The 21,276-nt window shown below is 49.5% G+C and overlaps 8 protein-coding genes across 8 annotated transcripts; 2 read left to right on the top strand and 6 right to left on the bottom strand.

Moving 5' to 3' along the window:
• The first annotated feature begins 97 nt into the window (after nt 1-97).
• Nucleotides 98-1,919, top strand: N7455_006732 (T2 family ribonuclease). The gene is made up of 6 exons (XM_040953642.2): nt 98-494; nt 548-842; nt 911-1,103; nt 1,162-1,401; nt 1,475-1,572; nt 1,633-1,919. Exons 1-6 carry the CDS (start codon nt 217-219, stop codon nt 1,771-1,773), a joined length of 1,245 nt encoding a protein of 414 aa, XP_040815874.2. The 5' UTR covers nt 98-216; the 3' UTR covers nt 1,774-1,919.
• A 779-nt stretch (nt 1,920-2,698) lies between these two features.
• On the bottom strand, nt 2,699-4,921 carry ace2 (putative C2H2 transcription factor (Swi5); the record flags this gene model as incomplete). The annotated part of the gene is made up of 2 exons (XM_040953676.2): nt 2,699-4,179; nt 4,231-4,921. 2 exons carry the CDS (start codon nt 4,919-4,921, stop codon nt 2,699-2,701), a joined length of 2,172 nt encoding a protein of 723 aa, XP_040815871.2.
• Nucleotides 4,922-5,709: 788 nt separating this feature from the next.
• On the top strand, nt 5,710-6,689 carry N7455_006730 (ubiquitin-ribosomal 40S subunit protein eS31 fusion protein). The gene is made up of 4 exons (XM_040953485.2): nt 5,710-5,824; nt 5,948-6,053; nt 6,156-6,436; nt 6,518-6,689. Exons 2-4 carry the CDS (start codon nt 5,960-5,962, stop codon nt 6,605-6,607), a joined length of 465 nt encoding a protein of 154 aa, XP_040816097.1. The 5' UTR covers nt 5,710-5,824; nt 5,948-5,959; the 3' UTR covers nt 6,608-6,689.
• A 205-nt stretch (nt 6,690-6,894) lies between these two features.
• N7455_006729 (glycoside hydrolase family 18 protein) lies at nt 6,895-8,504 on the bottom strand (the record flags this gene model as incomplete). Its single annotated transcript, XM_040953587.2, has 7 exons — nt 6,895-7,556; nt 7,621-7,681; nt 7,730-7,779; nt 7,833-7,862; nt 7,925-8,178; nt 8,238-8,338; nt 8,466-8,504. The coding sequence occupies 7 exons, from the start codon at nt 8,502-8,504 to the stop codon at nt 6,895-6,897; spliced, it is 1,197 nt and encodes a 398-aa protein (XP_040815884.1).
• A 2,549-nt stretch (nt 8,505-11,053) lies between these two features.
• N7455_006728 (uncharacterized protein) lies at nt 11,054-12,444 on the bottom strand (the record flags this gene model as incomplete). Its single annotated transcript, XM_040953671.2, has 3 exons — nt 11,699-12,444; nt 11,405-11,636; nt 11,054-11,333 (listed from the first exon to the last, which is right to left on the bottom strand). Exons 1-3 carry the CDS (start codon nt 11,709-11,711, stop codon nt 11,054-11,056), a joined length of 525 nt encoding a protein of 174 aa, XP_040816054.2. The 5' UTR covers nt 11,712-12,444.
• A 730-nt stretch (nt 12,445-13,174) lies between these two features.
• Nucleotides 13,175-14,538, bottom strand: prs2 (proteasome core particle subunit alpha 1). The gene is made up of 5 exons (XM_065605417.1): nt 14,356-14,538; nt 14,221-14,280; nt 14,030-14,124; nt 13,755-13,967; nt 13,175-13,674 (listed from the first exon to the last, which is right to left on the bottom strand). The coding sequence occupies exons 1-5, from the start codon at nt 14,360-14,362 to the stop codon at nt 13,288-13,290; spliced, it is 762 nt and encodes a 253-aa protein (XP_065461271.1). The 5' UTR covers nt 14,363-14,538; the 3' UTR covers nt 13,175-13,287.
• Nucleotides 14,539-14,871: 333 nt separating this feature from the next.
• N7455_006726 (WKF domain-containing protein) lies at nt 14,872-16,281 on the bottom strand (the record flags this gene model as incomplete). Its single annotated transcript, XM_040953700.2, has 1 exon — nt 14,872-16,281. One exon carries the CDS (start codon nt 16,279-16,281, stop codon nt 14,872-14,874), a length of 1,410 nt encoding a protein of 469 aa, XP_040816032.2.
• Nucleotides 16,282-18,072: 1,791 nt separating this feature from the next.
• Nucleotides 18,073-21,226, bottom strand: N7455_006725 (tubulin gamma complex associated family protein; the record flags this gene model as incomplete). The annotated part of the gene is made up of 2 exons (XM_040953606.2): nt 18,073-19,922; nt 19,978-21,226. 2 exons carry the CDS (start codon nt 21,224-21,226, stop codon nt 18,073-18,075), a joined length of 3,099 nt encoding a protein of 1,032 aa, XP_040815974.2.
• Between the last annotated feature and the right edge of the window lie 50 nt (nt 21,227-21,276).

The following is a 21,276-nucleotide window of genomic DNA, read 5'->3' as shown; positions in this document are numbered from 1 at the left end:
ATGACTCTTATCAGCTGTCCCCGCGCTTAGTCATATTAGACTCCGCACGAGGCGACTCCGACAGTACGCGGACAACCTTCGTAGCCTCCTGAGTATACCTATCCTTCCTCTGAATACGACCATCCTAGTACTTATCTACTTGTATATTGTTGTATTCTTCCTCTGTTTCAATTTCACAAGTGTGTTCCCTGATATCACCACAAACGGCTGCCATCGATGATGCGGGGATCATCACAACAGTTCATGGGGATCCCCGGACCCCAGAAGATCCTCAAGACCGTCGGCTCACTCTGGCTTTCACAAACTTCAAACGAGAATGCAAACCCCGGAACTTCCTCATCGTGTCCGACCTCAGAAATAAGTTGCCAAGCCAATTACCACGGTCAAGACACCTGCTGTTTCAATCACCCTGGCGGTCAGATGCTACAGACGCAATTCTGGGATGTCGACCCTGCACTCGGTCCTGAAGATGCATGGACTATCCATGGGCTATGGTGAGTTTGTACCACATTCTCGGATTGAATGAATATACAATTAACTCTTCCAGGCCCGATCACTGTAACGGCGGCTTTGATCAATTCTGCGACTCCGGACGCAAGTACAGCAACATTTCTCTGATCCTAGTCGATGCGGGCCGGGGAGATCTGCTCGAATACATGAGCGAGTATTGGAAGGATTTCCGTGGTGACGATAGCAATCTGTGGCAACATGAGTGGAACAAGCACGGCACTTGCGTCAGCACCCTGGAGCCAGATTGCTACGCGGACTATCTGCCACAACAAGAGGTTGTGGACTACTTCGACAAGACTGTTGAGGTTTATAAGGAGTTGCCTACCCATGAGGTTAGTTTGATTCTCTCGGTCAATGACCGACTATATATATTCAGATCAAAGCACTAACCATACATCAGTTCCTGGCCAATGCCGGCATCATCCCATCCCAGACACGAACCTATGCTCTTGCCGATATTGAAGCTGCGCTGGAACAAGCCCATGGAAACCCCGTCACTATTCGTTGTCGTAGCGGCGCCATCAATGAGATTTGGTACCATTTCAACATCGCAGGAAGTCTGCAATCGGGAGAATTCGTCTCTGCAGGCCCAGGTCGGTCAACTTTCAAAGTTACTCACTCTGGTAGATTACAAGCTTACAAAATGACTAGATGGACTGAAGTCCAATTGCCCCTCCAGGGGAATCAAATACCCACTAAAGCACGCTCGGCACGAGCCTACCCATACGACAACCATAGGTCACCCCGAGCCCACGGCACCAGGTACTCCGTTTACAGGCCGAGGTAACTTAGTTGTGGAGAGGCTTAACAGAAAGCACGGTTGCATCATCAGCTACGGAACATGGTTTTCGTCAGGGACCTGTGCGACTTTCCGGGCCGAAAAGATCTCAGGTTCGTAGCTGCACTTTCCGCATATGATGCCTCTGATATTGTTTGCTAACATGAAGTAAATTGTTTCTTGCAGATGATATATTTACTCTGAAATCTAGCAAGGGGCCCTGTGCCTTCGAGCGCGACGCCCTTGCTTGCGGACCCCACGTCACCACGGCAAGCGAGTTCACCGTATGTATATTCCAGATCGTTTTACGAGATATTAGTTTCATGTTCTCACACTGCATACAGGCCAAGGATGGTAAGCTCGCTTACAGTGATCACACTACCTTCTATGCCGACAGTCCACCCAAGGGGCGTACACAGAGTAATGTGTATGCTTCGCAAGGGGGGCGGCCTATCGAGATCGAGATCACCTGGACTTCGAAGTAGATGGTCATCTTCACTATTGCTTTCCCTTCCTATGTTCCTAGTGGAAATTAGGTCATTAGGTGAGCCTATCGGGATGTGATAGAGTTGCACAGAAATCCCGGCATAGAATGGGGCGAGGAGACTGTCAGTCACCGATTCTTTCGAGCAGAGTAATTAGAAATATCAAATAGAAATGCGCGTTGTTTGGAGTCGTATCTTAGTAAATGTCATTTTGTTCTGAACGAATATTTTCTACTTCGAGTCTCGAGTGTGCACATTCACAGATTTGAAGAAGGTATTTTCTCTCTTACTCAGAAGATATAAATTAGAGGATTCAGGCTACTATTTCACAATCAAGACAGTAACAGATGATATGGAACCGGATGTAAACTGTGTGCATAAAAAGTTCGACATAGTAGTACAGGCTATCGGCAATTATGTCTGTCATCGAAGGAAAATAATCCTCCAAGTAAGTCATCTTGTTGACAGGGTAGGTACAGAAAAGATCCATTGAAAGTAAAAACATCAAATACATATCGCATCATCAAACATATAAAAAGAAGGGTAAACACCGGGAATAAACACGTCGCCATACATCGAACATCTTCAAAGGGATGAGACAAGGCCAAAACCACGTGAACATTGAGACAATCGTTCGAAAAGACAAAAAAAAAAAAAAAAAAAAAAAACAAGAAAGGAGAAATACAGGGGGGAAATAAGGGCAAGGAGGGCAAAAAGGGCAAAAAGCAAATAGCCCGAAACACCCGCATGTCGCAAAGTCGTTTCAAATCCCGAAATGTGCAGAGAAAGTAAACGCCCGATTTTTTGTCATGGGTCATTAAAGTGTACAAGGTCGTCCCGTATCGTTGCAAAGAAGTGTCGCCGTGAAGAAAATGATAAGCCGCGCCGTATGTGTCGTGCTCTTATTTTGTGTACCAAAAGCCGTTCAAGGGTCCACCAGGAACTCGCTGGACAAGCAGTCGATTGGGTCCGTCAAGTCATCATCCATATGGGAAAGACCAGAGAAGGTCTTCTCAGGGTAATAGGATGAGACAGAGGCGAAGTCGGTGGTATCCACGAACTGATAATTCGAGAAACCAGGGATACCCGAGTGAGCGAGATGGCCGAACTCCTCTCGCAATTCGTCGGAGGGATCTTGAGTCATGAAAATATCGATCTCCGAGCCGACGGATGATTCAGCCAGGGTGGGCGCCGAGCGAGGGGAAGACATCTCCCGAGGCGAGAGAGCAGATTCGCTGTAGAGAGATTCCTGCGAGTACGTGGATTCCTGCGAGTATGTCTGGGAACCAAAATTTGATCCGTACTCAGCCATTGCCTGCTCGTATCTAGCGTGAGCGAGTTGGGGTGGTGACAAGGGCAGCATGTCATCCTCGAGCTGGGCATCCAGGGAGTTGTAGGTCTGGCACGGCGGGGAAATTGTGTGGTATCTGTCTCCTGGGGAGGTGGGCGGAGTGAATGACGAGACGGCAGTGGACGGGGCATAGTTGGGCGAGTTGAACACGGGAGCATCTTGCAGAGTGGGCTGGGTCTGGGCAGAAGCGATTGAGGCTGACTTTTCAGCAACACGTTGACGAGTACGAGTGGACTTGGCCTGGCGAGTGTCGATATCGGGACGGCTGTTCTTCTTCTTCGGGGGACGGCCACGCTTGGTAGTCTTTGGAACCACACCGGTGAAGCCTCCAACACACATATCGCGCTGGCGGTGACGAGTCAGAGCATCTTGTCTAGCGAAGCTGGCGCCACAGGCACAGGCGAAGGGCTTGTTGCCACTGTGTGTCTTGAGATGGCGCTTGAGGTCATGTCCGCGCACAAAGTGCTTTTCGCAAATGTCGCATTTGAATTGGCGGTCTCCGAGATGTGTTTGGACGTGGGACTTGATGTTTTCCTTGCGACCAAAGCGGCAAAGACAGCCTGTAAATAGACAGACCCACTTTCCATCTTTGGGGTCAGGGCCGGAGATGAACTTCGCGATTTCGTCGGTCGAGACACCGGTTTGCTGGACTGATGCCTTGACTCGAGCATCAAGGTCATCATCGTGAGCAGCTGACTCAATGGGAGTTGACACAGTAGATTGGGATCGCTTCTTGGTTCTGCCAGTGGAAGATGTGAATGAGACATTGGAGTTTTGAGGTGTCATTCCGTAAGAACTCGGGGATGGCATATCGGCAACTTCGGTGAAGGACGCGGTAATCGGGGAATTGAGGGGGGACGGCATTTGCTGCTTAATTTGCACAGAATTGACATAGGGGGCTCCTTGGAAAGACTGGGCTCTTTGCATCTCAGCGGTGGCAGGGGTTTGGGGAAATGAGAAACTTTGGGACTTGGAAGGTGTTGGGTCATTGCTGTACATGGAATAATCAATAGATCTTTTCAATGGGGTAGAATCGGGGGTCAAGGGGGAGTTGTCTGTAATATCATTAGCTTCAGTCGGGTTAGATTGCAGAGGAAGATGCATACAAGCAGTAGACATTTGCGAAAGAATCTTCGCAGATGGAGCCTTTGGTTGAACAGAGACTGGGTGCATTTGTCCGGCATACGCCGTCACCTGCTCGTTTGGGACCATTGGCATGTTGCGCCGAGGAAACAATTCCCAGTCGGCATTGCCAATAAATTGTTGTTGTTGCTGGTTCGAGAATTGTTCTTGTTGCATGCGGTGCAGGGCAAGCTTCAATGGTGTGTTTTCGGAGCATTCACTGGCAGATCGAGACAAAGCCGGAGCACCGACAGAAGAGGGCGCGGGGCTGCCAGTGGTGGTGTGGATGGCTTGCAATTGTTCTTGGTTGAAAGCCTGGCAGTCAGACCCGAGCGATTGGTGAGGTTGATATTGATAGGGCTGCTGCATGTGCATGCCTGATGGAATGAAAGATCGCTCGGGCTGCTGGGCATATTGTTGATACTGCTGTACATCCCTCTGTTGATATGGGAAACCTGATTTTTCGTTAAAATAATCCCGCAGCTGCGAGACCGTCTTCGGCATGTGTCGGTCCATCGGTGGCTGTTGACTGAAAGAGCTGTAGTCCACTGTCTGGCCTCGACGATGTGACCGACGGGGTTGCATATTGGTCATGACTGGCGCAGGCTGGTATGGAGCAACTGGTGTGGAGATTTGACGGCGATGACGACCGGTTCCCAGCGCGTTGGAGTTCATGATTATATCGCCGATTGACGGATGGGTCCTGATTGAGGTGTCAGTATGTGAATATGAAAGCAATGGGCAATAGGGAAGAGAAAGGGAAGTTGTTAGAGCCTCAAGTAGGGCAAGTAGCTCAAGAGTATGAAGTTCAAGTAAAGCTGTCACACTGTGGATTCAGAACTGAACCTGAAAGAGCAGAAACACGGATGTATGAATGGTTTCCCAAGTTTGGTTCTGGAGCCCAGATCTATGTGAGAGACCCGTTCTCATCAACAAATCGGGGTGTTGGCATAGCAACCCCTTAGCCCGGGCGTCTGGGAAACCAAGGCTCTGACGAACAGTGGCCCCACTTCCCTTGCCCTTCGATTTTTTTTTTTGGCCCTTTGATGATCACCTTGCTTAGAATTATTCGACTTTTACTGCAAGGGCAGCTAATCCCTGGGATAATCATCCATTTAAATGTATATAGACTTATAAAAAAATTGACTCCTCGGTTGGTTTCCGAGGAGATTCAATATAAACAAAGTCGATCTCATACTCTATAGACCTTGGCTCCATATATAGTACCCATAGGCCGATAGGCCGATAGAGTCCCCATGGCGTCACATCCAATATTTTGATATTGCATATTCGACCTGTCCAACACGGGATAAATATATCTGGCCTCAGGCATGAATCCATGCACATCACTCAAGAATCACGTGTTGGGCTCTCTGCCGAAACGGGCCGACCTTTTTCCTGTCAGTACCTCACCGCCCAACACGTGACTAGCCTCAGTCAGCATTTACTCTTGAGCTAGACTCTTTTCGGCTATATGACCCACCCACGTGACCGCACAACGATTTTAATCACCAACCGGCTTCCGCGCACAACGATCTTCTTTAATCTTGCAAGGTTGAGGAAGACACGACTGTCGAGGTGAGTCTTAGTCCTATACAGGCAGATAGGAATGTGATGAGCATGCGCAAATAGCATGCAGTCCATTCTCTCTCTGCCTACCACATTTTTATCATCGCGAGCATCCCACTGACTTTATCGCAGGCCTTCATCAAGATGCAGATCTTCGTCAAGACCCTTACGGGTAAGACTATCACCCTTGAGGTGGAGTCCTCCGACACCATTGACAATGTCAAGTCCAAGATCCAGGGTAAGCACCACCGAAATCCGCGAGCAATGATCGCACAGAACACACATGCGAGGCTCGCAAAAAATACAAAAAAAAAAGCGACATAGGCTAACCCCGCACCAGACAAGGAGGGTATTCCCCCTGACCAACAGCGCCTGATCTTCGCCGGCAAGCAGCTCGAGGATGGCCGCACTCTTTCGGATTACAACATCCAGAAGGAGTCGACCCTTCACCTCGTCCTCCGCCTGCGTGGTGGTGGTAAGAAGCGCAAGAAGAAGGTCTACACCACCCCCAAGAAGATCAAGCACAAGCACAAGAAGACCAAGCTCGCCATCCTCAAGTACTACAAGGTTGACGGTGACGGCAAGATCGAGCGTCTTCGCCGCGAGTGCCCCGCTCCCGAGGTATGTGTTCACACTTATTTTTGTCGCAAGACAATATCCTACAATCCCCATCAACAGAAACTAATTCATCCTTTCTTATAGTGTGGTGCCGGTGTCTTCATGGCCGCTATGCACAACCGCCAGTACTGCGGTAAGTGCCACCTCACCTACGTCTTCGACGAGGCCAAATAAATGGTCTAAGTCGGGCCGTGGTGTGCTGTCACAGAGCTTGAGCATGGTTTTCCCTAGGCTGGGGCAAGTGATGGAGTATCACGGTTGACGTTGGTTGATGATGGTTCCTTGGTATACCCATGTGCTACAGTCAATACAAAGAACAAAACTAGGCATCCGCCGAAAACTCAAATTCCCACGTAATGATAGACTCGTATGTATTCGTAGACTCAGATATTGTCACACTGTCTCGTAAATCACTGTACTGCGAATAGCAATGCACAAAGCCGTGCAACCTCTCGCTCAACCTATTCCGGGACTCCAGCTTGGATATTGGCATACTTGCTCTCGGGGAACTCAAGGGCATTCTCCGACTGATCCAAAGCGTCTGCGCCACCCACACCGTCGACAAAGATACCGATCAAGCTCCCCTCCGCCGGATCAGCCTCCTTACCACCCTTGTCACCGCTACTCTCCCACCACATACCACCACCCAGTCCGCGCTCGAGAATATAGTTCGCCTTGACCTGTGCCACATGGGGCGTGTCGTAAGAAACCATTGTGCGCGAACCGCCATCATAGCAATACGAGGCACTGGCTTCCTCATCGAACTGTTCCTCGGCCCCGGGTCTGGGCAGCGCCTTGTAGTCCCACACTCCGTTCTCCCAACTGCCCTCTCCGACCCCAGAGAAGGGGGCGCCGGGTCCATCAGTGTTCTCAAATGCACGGCCGTACAGTGGCATGCCCATGACGATCTTTGAGGCTGGTACACCACCGTCGTTGATGTAGTAGTCCAGAGCAGCGTTGATCGAGAAGGGTGTAGATGCAGGGTTGGAATCCGAGTGGGCGATGTTCGCTTGATGGCCAGCGTTGCTGTCCCAGCTGCCGGCGAAGTCGTACGCCATGAGGTTGTAGAAGTCAAGCACGGGGGTCATCTCTTGGAATTTAAGCTTCTCGTAGTTGCTCGCGCCTGTAGCAGTTAGTTTGGTGGTTCATGGTACTTTTCCATCATCGAGGATATGGTATAGACATACCGGCAGGGCAGGCGATTGTCAAGTAGAAACGGCGATCGGCACCAGCCTCTCTGTCGAGAACCTATTTCCAGTCAGTTGGTCCAATGTAGGTTTTAGGAGAATAGCATACCTCTCGGCACTTCTGGAGCAAGAGAACAAGGTTCTCAGCCTCGGCGTCATCTGGATATAAAATTAGCCTCGTACTTCCTTCAAGTGTTTTCTGACAAACTCACCTTTGGGATATTCCCAATCGATATCAATACCTATGAAAGAGTCAAAGTCAGCATTGTACACAGCCCTGAAGTACCTAGCTGACGAAACGTACCATCGAATCCCAGATCCAGAACCAGGCGTGTCGCGGATTCGGCAAATGTAGTGCGACCCTCCTCAGTGCTCGCAGGCTGCGCGAAATTCGCCGAGTAAGTCCAGCCACCGATAGAAAGCAAAACCTTCAGCTTGCGGTTCTGCTTCTTGAGCAGGAAAAGCTGCTTGACACATCCGTAGGCATTGTCACCGACATCGTTCCACGAGTCTGTCGGGTAATGCTTCTCGACATCAGACCAAGAGTCGGTCAAGTACCTGCAGTTCTGGGTCAGGAAATTCTTGTGCAGTCTGTAAGGGTCAGAAGCAGGACTTACACCTCGCCGGTTTCAGGACGAATGTTGGCAAATGCATAGAGAATGTGTGTCAACTTCTCCGCGGGCAGATCCTGCGGGTTGTAGTTGCGGCCGTAAATTGCCTGTGGGGTATGTCAACATTGGTGTTTTTCTCGGCATATATGTCCAGCCAGTTAGGCATAGGAAGATGGATGCAGATCATGCGGTCGGAAGTGAAATGAAATGAGGTAAGCAAAGTTAAGCACATACCCAATTGACGAAGTAGGCGACTGATTTGATTTCAGACATGGTTGATGCGGGGTGAGTAGTACGGGGATAGTTAAAGTATTGCACGAGGACAGCCACAAGTAGGGCTGTAAACAAAGCAATGGGTTTGAGACGATACGCCACAATTTCAAGTCAGAAGAAAGTTATGTTCGAGAGTTTCGACCAAAAACACTAAAAGGCAGCGTGCAAGTATTTCTAGGAAGTACTTTATGTCGCAGCCTAATTGTTAGTGGACTGTCGCACCTTGGAGTGTCTGGGCAAGATCAACGCCACAACGTCATTGGTCAGCCCTAGGGGACTCACATGTGGCGGTGTATAATTTAAGGCACCAAGGCACCAATCGTGGCTGAGTATAGATCGAAAAAGATATCCGAAGATAGAAGATTGAAGATATATCTGTGCAATCAAAGATATAAGCTGGATAATCTGGAGACAACCGATGTCGATGAGAGACTATATGTATGTTTACTAAATGCCCAGAAGGGGTCCAACAAAACGTGGTGCGTGACACCTCCACCTGTTCAAGGTGCATGTAACCTCATTCTTGGCCAATCCCTAATATGTTTCATGTAATAGTGTGTTAGCTTATTGGTTTTGAATTCAAACTTGATTGTTTTGTGGAAGCACAAGATATGGAGTATCAAGTACTCGTGATGTTGAAGAATGTAACTCCAGGCAAGAATGCGACATGGCCCGCCTAAGAAAAAGAAGCAATACTATTTATGAAGTCATGATTGACTAGTCATGAGAGCTCATTGTGATTGTACTGGTTTAATTGAATATTTTGAATATTGTCGAAGATCCCATGATTAGAAGTATATCGCGATGCAAGATCTACAAACGCCTTCATAACCTCTGGTGTTCGTCAAATGGAGCTTAACATAAGCTCCCGAAGCAATTCCTCGATATGTAAAACCTTGGTCAGGCGACTTACGTCCTCAAATATGGTTGGGGAATCGAGCATAGACCAAACTTTTTCGGCAGTAGATCGACCATTGAACCCGTGGCAAGTGACAACCTCAAGCCGAGGAATGTTCGGAGAAGCGGCAATCCCGCGTGGTGATCTAAACAGGATATATAGCGAATGATATAACAAAGATCGACCGAGACTACACGTGGACTCAGGATTTAACACTCTTCTTCCTCGTCATGAGATGATCCTCGAACCTATAGATCAAGATTTTAGCATGAAATTGGAGGTCCATGCATGACCCCCAAATATGCTTGGCCTTGATGTAACCTATTTAGTTGGCCTATATATATTTCTTTTCTTCTTTTCCAATGCTCTCCACCTGTTCCTATGTGATGAATTTCTGGATCACAATGTATAAGTTATAAATTGATGCATGAGATATGTAGTTCTATATTGTAAAATGCGAGGTTACTACTGTTTATCCACCAATACATTATTAGACCTAACTACCGGAGGTCGCCGAAGAAGTTGATTTACGAGGATCGACAGAGCATCTTTTATCCAACATGCCCCACCTTGTACTCATACCCTAACATACCCTAATGCCGGTTGTGCCGATCGTGCAAGATAAAACAGACACGGCTACTCCTGAGTGCCGTGACGGCCGAGAAGACACTAAAGAGCCAAAATGTATGGATAGGAAGTGATCCGATAGCGCCCACTTGAAGTTTAACGGGAAAAAAAAATAAAAACGTGCGAATAACAAATTCACTATAGAAACAAAGGAAGAAAAAATAAATTAAAAAAAATGTCGCCTGAAAATCCAGTCCATCCATAGCTGAACTCGAGCCGCGATATGGTCGTTCGTAGTGCTGATTGGATCTACACAGCCGAACTAACGCCCTTAGCTTCTCAGCCCGTGTCGGAAATCTCTACAAGTCTACAAGTTGATGATCCACTCTGATCTGTGCAACGTTTTTTTTTTTCTCTTGACCCTTCACTTTAGATATACGGTGGATCTTTCAGCTGGCATCTCTGCCTCGGCGCCCCAGGTGTCTAGTTCATGCGCCAATTGCCGACAGGGCCGACGAGGCCTGCATTTATCATTTTCGGTCTTTGCATGTAGTCCCTGAGAGTAAATTTTGCATGGAGTACTTTGTAACCACCTACTCCGTAGTACTTGTGTCAGATCCTTGTGGGGCCATTAGGGCTGTCCTCGGATAATTCCCGGGTTACGGATACTGTATTCAATAATAGAACAAGTATGACATACTATGTTGTATAACTATATTGCCAGTCTTGTATATTGAGTATAAAACAATAGAAGTTGATTTTTAGAAATAACTGATAACATCTCAAACAGAAATACAACCCAAAAAAAAAACAAGAGGGGGATATCGTAGCTATAACCAAAACCACGCAATAAAATCCAAACTCATTTTTGCTTCTTCACAGAAGGAAGTACTCACGACCAGCGCTGTACCTACCATCTCACACAAGCCCCTCTATTAAAAAGAATCATACAAAGCCCAAGGCTCCCAATCACCCATGAATCAGTAGAAGGCAAAAATCCGAAAAAAAGCTCCCAACCTCAACCCCATGCAACATGCATTCGTTTCCATTCTTGTTTTCGTTTCATATCCGTTTCATATCCCCATTACCGGCCCGCGACCCAGCGATGGATTGCCTCCAAGGATGGATCATCATCAAGCCAGTGACCGGCGCGCTGATCAGCAGCTCGCAAGTCCGCCACGACATGCTGATCCGTGAAGCGAGCCAGATCCTGATGGAGGGTGGCAGTTGCGCTCTTCAACTGGGCCGTTGGATTGGAGCCGCGGAGAACGCCGGCGCGGGTCATGGCCCATCGTCGGGCTGCGGCGGCGCGCAGGTAGATTTTGTGCGCTTGGAATCGGCGTGCGCTGCTGTCCAGTATGACTCTGTAGAGAGGCCGTTAGCATCTTGACATGATGATATAATTGGAGGTTGGGAGGGAGGAATGTATATATACCTTTGTAACTCGGCTTTCTCGGTCTCGACGTTCCCTTGCCCTGTTACCGGACAGGCTTGGTAATTGGCGGACATTAAGGTCTGGGCTGAGGCTAGGGACTCGCGGAGTACTACGAAGCCATCTTCCCAGTATTCTTCTTGGGATGGTTCGACATTCTGTTGCGAGATGTGGAGCAGGAGAGTGCGGTAGTCGTTGATTATCTCTGCGACTCGCATAGCGCGGGCTTGGTTCACTGCACGATTATTAGCAGTTTGTTTGGGTGATTGGTTGAGATGATTTGGGAAGTCAGCTTACATCCGTCTGCCATGTTTCTGGCAGATTAAGTTTATAAAAAGGATCAGACGATAGACGAGTAGGAAGAAGGCAAAAAGCAAGTATAAAAGAATGGGTATCAACGATAACCAATAAGAGATGAAAGAAAGGCAATGGTCAGAGGAACTGATGGTCCATGAAGTCGAGATTGTTAGGCCACCAACGGTTCCTGGGGGGAAAGAGGAAAGATATAAGTTGTTCAAAGGTTGTGGTGTGTCTCTCTCCTTACCCCATACATGACAACCCTCAATAGGTGGACCGGAAAAGGAAAAAAGCCAGAATAGTACAAAATAATAATAATATGAAACCAAGGATTTATCAGCCCGCTACAGCGGAGCCGACGTCAGGATACATCATCACCAAGAGAACGAGCTGCACCAATAGACGGGCAAGATCCCACGATCAGGGAGCTCGGGTTGTCAAGCACAGCTGGGATGGGACCGGGCAACACCATAAGCTCCCGAGAAACCGTTTACAGCATGACTAGGACCATCCCTGTTCCGAGGAGATGGATCGGTGGAGACAGTTAAGAGAGACAGGAAGGAGGGCCCATATGTCGCATGGGAAAAGAACTGGCCTATTGCCTTCACAGTATTCCGAGCTGTGGATTTGAAGTGGAGAGAGAGTTGTCCCGCATATGAGATTAGGTTCCTGTGCGGCCGATTTGGGGGGTTCTCGTAAGAAGAGACAGATGGTGTTTCATGATGCTGATTGGAGAGTATTGAATGAACTACTCAGTGGGGAACCATATTTTTTTTCCCTGTTTTTCTTTTCTTTTTTTTTTTTTTTTGCGATGCATCATGGCTCGTGGGACCCCTGTTGAAATTCAGAGACATAGAGCAAGGGCAAAAAAGTCGAGACCTCAGCCTTGGACCTGCATTAGACGAGATCTCCTCGACGTGTACAGTAGTGGATCTGACAGTTAGGGTGAACATGTTCAGCTGATATTTGCCACACTTATTCTTAGTCTGGGACTTACTATTAGCCACTTTAGTCTCCCCTAGCCTTTCTAGTTCAATTGACAACACCAATCATATACCGATAAAGACCATTGAGAAAGACCATTGGACGCATCGATGGATAATTTATGGGCTGTCAGGATACAGCCACCGCTAAGCCACATGTGGCGCCCCACACAACAGACTCGTAGTAGTAGCATGCCCGTCCACTGTCTCCTTGCTTTTATGCACGTACGGAGTAGAAGCTGTGATAAATCGGTAATACCGAATTGTCAATCCCCAAAAAATTTCCACGGGTGGCGGATTCTCCAGTAGTTTTTGACAGGCTGGATATGGTCTCGGACCACCCGACGGAGTTACGCTATAGTATCCATAGGTAGTATCGATAAGAAATGGATTTATGCCCGAGTATCCATAATACCAGCGATAATATATGCATGTTTTAGTAGTATGGAGTCAAGATGCAGGATGAGAGCCCCGAACATGGCCGAAAGTATACTTGTGCAGGAAACAATTGAGTTATCATTCACAGATCGTCTGTTTCTCTAAAATAAACACCGTTGTCCTTCCATTACTGGTCGCCTATCTCCATAGCTTGCAGGCCCAGCTCGCTCAGTCCTTCTCGGCTATGGCCTGCAGCCGTTCATCAATCTCCTCTTCCGTCAGGGCACGGAATCCTGTAGTGGTTCCCTCCTCGCCATCGGCCCGCGGCCCACCAACGATACCAATCTCAATCTCGTGCTTCTTGAAGTCAACACTTAGCACATTGCTGAGGGCTGTAATGCCCAGCTCCACAACCTCCTCCCAACTACCCGCAGCCGCATCCTTGTTCTTCAGCTTCTTCTCCAAGTAGTTCAACGCCTCCTGCTGCTTGGGGCCGGATGCTGTCGCCTTGTACCCAACGTAGTAACCGGCCGGGTCACACTTGTAGAGCTTCGGGCCGCTCTCATCATCGACAGAGATCAGGGTCGTAGCCACGCCAAGTGGTCGCATATAAGCCTGGAGAGTTTCAAAGAGAAACATGTCAGCCATTCTGTCTTTCTGGATGAGATGGTTTCACGGTGGCGGGAAACACATACCCTTTGTGTGTAGACCTGGTTGATATTTGCCAGACGCTTTGCCAGGACATCGCACGGCATCTCATAACCGAACTTGTACCGGAACTCAGCAGCCTCACCACGGGCTCGGTCGACGGATGCGCGAGCATCTGCTATGGAGCCGGTCATCACACAGCCTACGGAAGGTGAGATCCGGAAAACATGTGAAACGGAGGAAGGGTCGATCAATTTGTCCTAGTAGACAGCGGATTAGCGTGAACGCAACCCCCAAGGTATGAACGAGGAATCCATCTTACAGCGACTTTCTTCTGCGAGAGCACCACGGCACAGTCCTTGCCCCTCACACCGATGGAGGTGATGTTGGCTGAAGTGATGGCCTTGAATGCATATTCTGGGAGATGTTTGGTCAGCGGTCATGATGACAGCGTACGGATTGAGACCGCTGGGCAGGCCGAGGTGGAATCATCGACAAGTGGACAGTACATACCAACTTGGTACAATCGACCCTGGTCAGAGAAGATAGTGATATGTCTATCGTAGGCGCTTCCTGCGGAGAGATCCAAGGTCAGTCGGGGATGAAGTCATGAGGTTGGACTGAGCCATCATCAACGAGGGAGCATACCAGACATGATGGCGGATCTTCAAGTATTTTATAGCTAGATTAAGAGAAGCAAAGGAAAGAAAGGAGGAAGGAGGGTCCGAGAGGATGAGATGATGGGGGTTGATCAGTGACGCGTGCCAGAGCTGCCTGAGCTCAAGCTTGAGGTTAGCTTCACCGCCTTCCAGGTTCCTCTATCAACAGCCCTGGAGTTCACCAGCATTTGGTCATGGATTTTCTACTATTCGTGAGTTCGAGGTATTTCACAGAGTAACAAGGCCCTGTAGGTGGATTTTTAAAAGCCTGACTCGAATTTTATTTTTGTAATTTTTTTTGTTCGCCCTTGAATGTGTGAAATATCGACCTCGAAGAGAAAACGAACCATATAGATATCTACTACACATACTTCAATGCACATCCGGACGACACGAGGATAAAATGACTTTTGACATGAACATAATTACACCGTCCCAAATGCTGTGGTAGAGATATATACACATCCAAACCCTAGGTAGCAACCCAAATCCTATTTCGTCAGAACTATTCGCTGTCGCTTTCGCTGCTCGAGATTTCGATCTGAGCAGTTCTGAGCTTTCGCTTCTGTGTCTTTTTCGGCACAGCAGGCTCAGGCTTTGCTTCGCGAACAGGTACAAACTTCTCCTTCTTCTTCTTGGCAGCCTTGGTCTCCTTCGGCACTGCAGCACCACTGGGGGCGGACGATGAAGGAGTCTTCGCAGCAATCTGTTTGGCCGGGGCCGGGGCAGTGGATGCCTTGTGATCACTGTCACTGTCGCTGCTGCTGCTGCCGCCGCTCGACGAGGTATCGTCATCGCTATCCGGCGCGGGCTTGCTGACAGCCTTCTTGGCAGCTGGGGTATCATCATCACTATCCTCGCTGCTGCTGATATCAACAACCATAGTTCTGTTCTTCCGCTTCTTGTTGACCACGGGCTCGGGAGCTTTGCGTTTCGGTTTCGGCTTCTTCAAATCCTCGGCGCTGAAAAGCTTGCCGGCAACAGCGAAAAAGACCAGCTCTGCTCGCTGCCTCTTCGGCAAACGCTTTTGGACGTCTCCCTCCAACTTTTCTCCGAAGTTGACGTTGTCCAGGTCCTCATCTCCCTTTGGCAAGCACTCGCGGAACGCATTGATAGCTTCCAGGTACTCGGGGCTTGTTGAAGGCTCCTGGGTCTCCCCTTCTTCGTCTTCCTTCGGCTTGTCAAGATCCATATCGGCCTTGATCACCTCCCTCGCAGCATTGCTCATTCGCTCCTTGGCGGCATCACCCTTCAGGCCCTGCATGTACGCCAGCAGTGATGTGTTGTACTTAGAGGGGACATGCTCAAGCGAATACAGGTGCTTGAACAGGTTGGTTTCCCGGTTCTTTTGGAACTTCCATGTGGCGCGTGCTCGGTGGTAGTGGCTCAGGTACGAGAGAATAGGCGTCTCGTGGATTGGGGCCTCAGCCGAGGCGGTACCGTCTTTTCTTTGCTTCTTCTTCTCCCGTTTGCGCTGCTTCATCTCTTCGGCAGTCTTGTCTCCGGCGTCTTCGGTGTCTGCTTCCGCTCCGTCGGTTGCGGCAGCATCATTGCTGTCGACATCGTCCGACTCACTCTCGGAGTCGCCGTCGAATTCCTTTGTTCCGGGTCCGAATGAAACCCGCTTCTTCTTTTTCTTGTGCGATTCATCATCCTTGTCTTTCTGGTCGTTGTCATCTTCGGTATGGCGGCGCTTCTTCTTTTTCTTCATTTCGCCGTCGGTCTCGGGTGCCGCATCGTCGGAAATGGACTTGCGCTTTTTCTTGTCCTGCTTGTCGGACTTGGCGTCTTTTTTGCTGGGAGTGGACTCCTGTGCGTCTGCACTTCCCTCCTCTCCTGTAGAATCCTTCGACTTCTTGAGCTTCGATCCGAGCTTTTTCGACGCTGAGGACTGGACGTCCGTCTGGTGCGCCATCGTTGCTGTAGGCGGGTTGCGACAGGGTCTAACAAGAAACAAAATAGAATTGAGAGGAGCGTGACGCTCTAAAGAAGGCTGGAATCTGAAGTTCAGGGCCTGTAAATGCGACCTCGACTGTGGTGCTGAGATGGTTGGGCGGAGACTACTTTTTTTCTGCCGATCAATTGCGCCGGCCAATCATATTTTCTCCTCTTTCTACATACTCTGAGAAGCTAACTATTTGGAAGGGAATTATCAATTGAAACATATCAAAAGAATCAATATTGAGGTGAGGGGTATAGAAGCGTCAGTCAGAGAATTGTGTCTAAATGTCTTGCTGTTGATGTACCAGGGATCTACAGGTAAAATCTCCAAGGAGCAAAGAAATGGAGGTCCATTCACGGAGAAGAGGGAAACGAGAGACGAGCTCTCCTATGGGACACAAAGGCAAACGAAGCTCCAGCAAACAGATGCCAATGAACAACTGACTCCACAATACAATGTGTGATAATTTCTCATCTTGTATGTCGAATTTTCCTCTGGAGACAAGCATGTACGTCGTAGAGAGTCATGGACGTGGAGGGAACCTCAAAGGAAACAAACAAAGTACGACCGTATAACCTGTATGACATCGAGAGTGATAGAGGAGTGTGTAAAGGACGCGTACAGACACGACAACAACGCGGTACCTAGAACATGCACAATAGACAACTTCTTCTCCAAGTGCCCGGACAAGCCGTACAGTTGATGAAAAAGGGTTCGCATCGTATGGGGGTAGTGTAAGCCTAATGACACGGTGCAGCCAGACATAGTCAAGCTGCGAGGTTCAAAAATTTAGTAGTTCTCGACTAGCACCAACATGATCCCACCCGTCCACTGGAGAGAGAAGGGGAAAAGAAAAGAAATCTGGGGGTCGACCTTATTTATACTCCATGGCAGTTGAGGGCGGTGACGTTACTGTCTATACTTGGAAGTCACCTGAAGCCACCACTGAAGATCCAAGTCTACGGTCCGGCAGATTGTGACGTTGGTTCTGGATCCAATACCACGCCGCCTCTACAGCCCCAAGTCATTCCAAGGTTGGCTACTGTAAATCTTCCAAGTACACCGAAATCGAGAAGAGTTTTATAAACTACCTATCAAGAGCTATCAACACAAGATATGATGAGCATTTATAGTAGACCAATAGGAATAATGTTAAGGTCTCGAGTCAGATTTTCAGATCAAGCTTTGTGCATGGACACGGGCTTTTGTGGCATCGATATGTCTATAACGTCCATGGATATGGCGTACCGATGTATTGCACGATGCCGATTAGATATGGACTCAGAAAGCCGCGTAGATCGAAGAATCGAAGATCTCGACGAGGATCATACATGGCACGGGGCATCTAGCACTTCGACACTCTTCGGGTCGTTTTGATAAACGACGAACGCCTAGCATCTACCTAGATGGCCTGCAGAAAATGGGATGAGCGGATCTAGGGAGTTGGATGCTCCATCTGGAGATTGGCAACAATGATCGACTGGATTTGATGATATAGATGGACAGAACCTAGATCTTGGCTAAAAGCTTGGCATGGGGTCATCGAGTTTTATTGGCTGGTATCAAAGGATAGTGGATCTCCTAGCCGCCAACCTCTTGTTAGTGATGAATTTCAGCATCCGATTGTGTGATTTTGATTGATTTTCTAGTATGTGTTCAGCTCTTGATAATCTTGTATACACTTCAATGAAAAGGAAAATATCGTGGAACTCGTCAATTGCATTAATGATGCCCTCACAAGAGGAACGTAATAGCGGCAGACATCTATGTCCCAGTCCCGGAAGCAAACCCAGGATCATTAGCCCCAGTATCCCTCCTCTCTCTGCGAACCTCCTTCTGTACAAAGCTCTCAGTCCCGGAGCCGGTAGCCGCCGCAGACGCAGCAGCCCTCCGTTTCGCCTTCTCCCTTTCCTTCTCCTTCTCCTTATCCCTGGCATTCGGACCAGCCGCTTTCCGCCGTTTAGGCAGTTCATAGACATCATTGAAGTTCATCACAACGCCCAGGAAACGCATATCCACATCCGGCTGGTATGACAAATCGCCTAGGAGGACAGTCAGACGGGAGCGGAACTCGGCGGAGAGTTCGCGGAGGCGGACGCGAAGCGATGCAAGCATGTTGTCGTCGGCGGCGAGATTGGGGCCAGATATTGAAAGCGGGGTGTTGACGCCGTCTACCCCAGCACTATCGGGTCGGATGTCTGGGGAGGCCATTGAGGTTCCGGTTCGGGTGTTGGATTGGCGGGAGAGGAGATCACGCTCTGTGAGACCCCATTGACCCTGGGCGGAGCGAGTCTCGATCTTGGCGTTTATCTCCTGGCGACGGGTAAATTCCGCAACGGAGAAGGAGTACAGGCCGTCCACGGCGTCTTTGTAGGCAAGCATGAATTTGAGGATCTGGTGGAGCTGGCTGAGGAAGCTTTCTTCGGGTTGTTTGGCGGAGGTTGAGGTTGAGGAGCCGTAGCGTGAGGAGGATGCAGATCCTAGTAGACCCTTGTGGGTGATGGAGTTGAGGTATTTGGTGTGTGCTTCGATAAGGTCGTCCAGCGTGCAGTCCGGTCTCCGGATGGCCTCGAGCAGTTGTTCCCAGCTGGACTCGATGACTTCGAACAGGATATAGTATTGGAGCTGATTGACGAAATGGATCATCTCTGCAATCACGCAGCGTGCACGCTTCCAGTCTGCTCCGACTTTGTCTTCCACGTTGCCGAGCACTCCTCGTGCACCTGTCATGCATCGTCGCCAGGTGCTGTTCAGCGCGAACTCAACTCGCTTGATGCGCCAGAGGAAGTTGAACACTTTCAAATATTGAGTTGATGCCCATGGTGTGATGACCACGTCCACGGGAGCGTCAATTTTGTATTCCAATGTGAAGCAATCCCATCCAATTTCACCGTGGCTTAGCTCGAGCATACGGGCATCAAGCCGGCGCAGCACTTCTGGGGTGTCGTATTGTGCATTGGAGGCACGGATAGCATGTTCCAGCTGCGCAGTTAGGGTATGTCGATATTGTGAATTTGCTGGACGATCCAGATTTGTGGCAAGCGACTCCATGAGCAAAGCAATGAAGTCTCCTTGGCCCAGTAGCAGGTAACTCTTCAGTGCTTTTAAGTGATCGAATAGGTTGAATTTTCCATTCATCAAGGAAATCAATCGAGCCATTGTGGTCTTATATGCCTCATCAATGGAGATCTCGAGAGTGGCGGTGTCACCATATCGAAGCTCCTTGGAGGCTTTCTTTGAATAAGCTTCCACCCACGCCGAATCGCCGCAGCCATGGCGGATGAAGTTCAAGGATTTTCCAATCAAGAAAATCTTCTTCGCAAACTCCTGGGTGATGATTGAAGGTAGCATGTCATCATCAAGCTTATATTTGTCCTCCCAGACGCTAGTTGCAAGCCGCCGGGGGTCAGTTTTCGGCCGGAACTCTGGATCAGCGACGAAGAATTCCTTGTATGGATCTGACAGTTCACCATCGTAAATCCATAGTCGTAGCATATCGTAGAATGGGCGCGTCACGTGTGCAAGAAGTTTCTCGGCGAATGCGCACACGAAGGGATCTCCGTGGGATGTCGAAAAGCCGTGTATTAAGGAAATCAACTGGCCACCCCTCTTGCCTGTGATATATGTGTCAGTCATTAAGAAAGCCTAGTCATTTGTCTGTGCACTCACTCTGAGCCTCTTCCACAATCAAGCTCATCAGCCGAAGGGCCATCGTAGCATCTCTCGTCCACACCACGCATCGCTTCAAGGTAACGCCACCCTTTCGTACACCTTGAGGCTCGGTTCCATCACCAATTGCGGTCAGCGCCTGTCGGATTTCCGCCTCTAGTGTAGCCACCAAGCTAAGATATGCGCGCAGCTCAACGGCAATGGCAGCTCGCAAGCTCTGGTTCACCAGTCCACCTTCTTCGCTCCCCACAAACACAGACAGTCCTTTATAAAGCAGACAAGGCTCCGCCAAGGTGTTAAGAAGTGAAGTTATTGGCGCAGACAGATTCGAGGGTAATTTCAAGCTCGACGAGGAACTAAACTGCAGATTCGACGAAGACAACCCTTGCAAGTTGAACGGAAGGTCGCGCAGGAGCCTATGCTCAACAGACCCAGACATTTTGGCCGGGCCCGATGGATTAGCACTCGAGGGACGAGGCGAAGCAGCACGAACATCCTCATCGCCGGAACGATCATTCACCCCAGCATCAACGCGGGTGGCTGGTATTTCAGTCGCGCTGCGCCCAGCCTGGTCTATAACATCACGATCGATATCATGTCGCAGCGAGCTCTGCCGCTCCATCTTCGGCGGTAGTACGCGTTGGTGTTGCTGCGAAGCCGACGAGCTAACAGCGGGGCCCTCATCCTCCGAGTCGATCATCGTACCCCGTCTTGGACGTGCACCGCCCTTCCCCAACATATTGTGCAAATGCGCCTCGTCCATCAACGGGCTCCGGCTTCGTTCCCCGCCTTCCACTAGCTCATCCGAGGCGGACAACTTATAGAGCAAAAAGAGGATACCCCATTTCTGCGACAGCACAGGCTGCGTCAGGAGACGAGAGTACAGATTCGAAAACCGCACCGCCTTATCCGGGCTGACATTTTCGCGGCGCAGCTTGCGCTTGATCAGATCTGGCGCGTTGTTGATGCTCTCTGTTCCTGCGAGACTTCCGCGCCGTCCACCAAGCCCCGCTGGTGATCCTGGGTCTGGGGCGTTGGTGCTGGCATGGGTGTCGAGGATGCGCCAGGCGCGCTCCATGAGGATATGGTGACGGCGGCTTTCGGCTGAGGCGAGGGCTTCTTCTGTGTCGGAGTAGTCCTCGTCTTGGATGGCGGAGATCGGGAGCGCGGGGGTTAGGCCGTCGACTAGCTGGGAGAGGGCGTCATCTAAGCGGCGCCCGCGCGCCGGGTTTCGGGCTGGATTTGACATCGTCTGCCCGGTGCCCTAGTGGGCGAATTGTTCGGTATCTTGTATCTGTT

The sequence above is a fragment of the Penicillium solitum genome, assembly GCF_028829755.1.
Source record: "Penicillium solitum strain IBT 25940 chromosome Unknown utg000004l_segment0_segment0, whole genome shotgun sequence".
Taxonomy (NCBI): Eukaryota; Fungi; Ascomycota; class Eurotiomycetes; order Eurotiales; family Aspergillaceae; genus Penicillium; species Penicillium solitum.
This window is presented reverse-complemented; position numbering and strand designations above follow the sequence as displayed.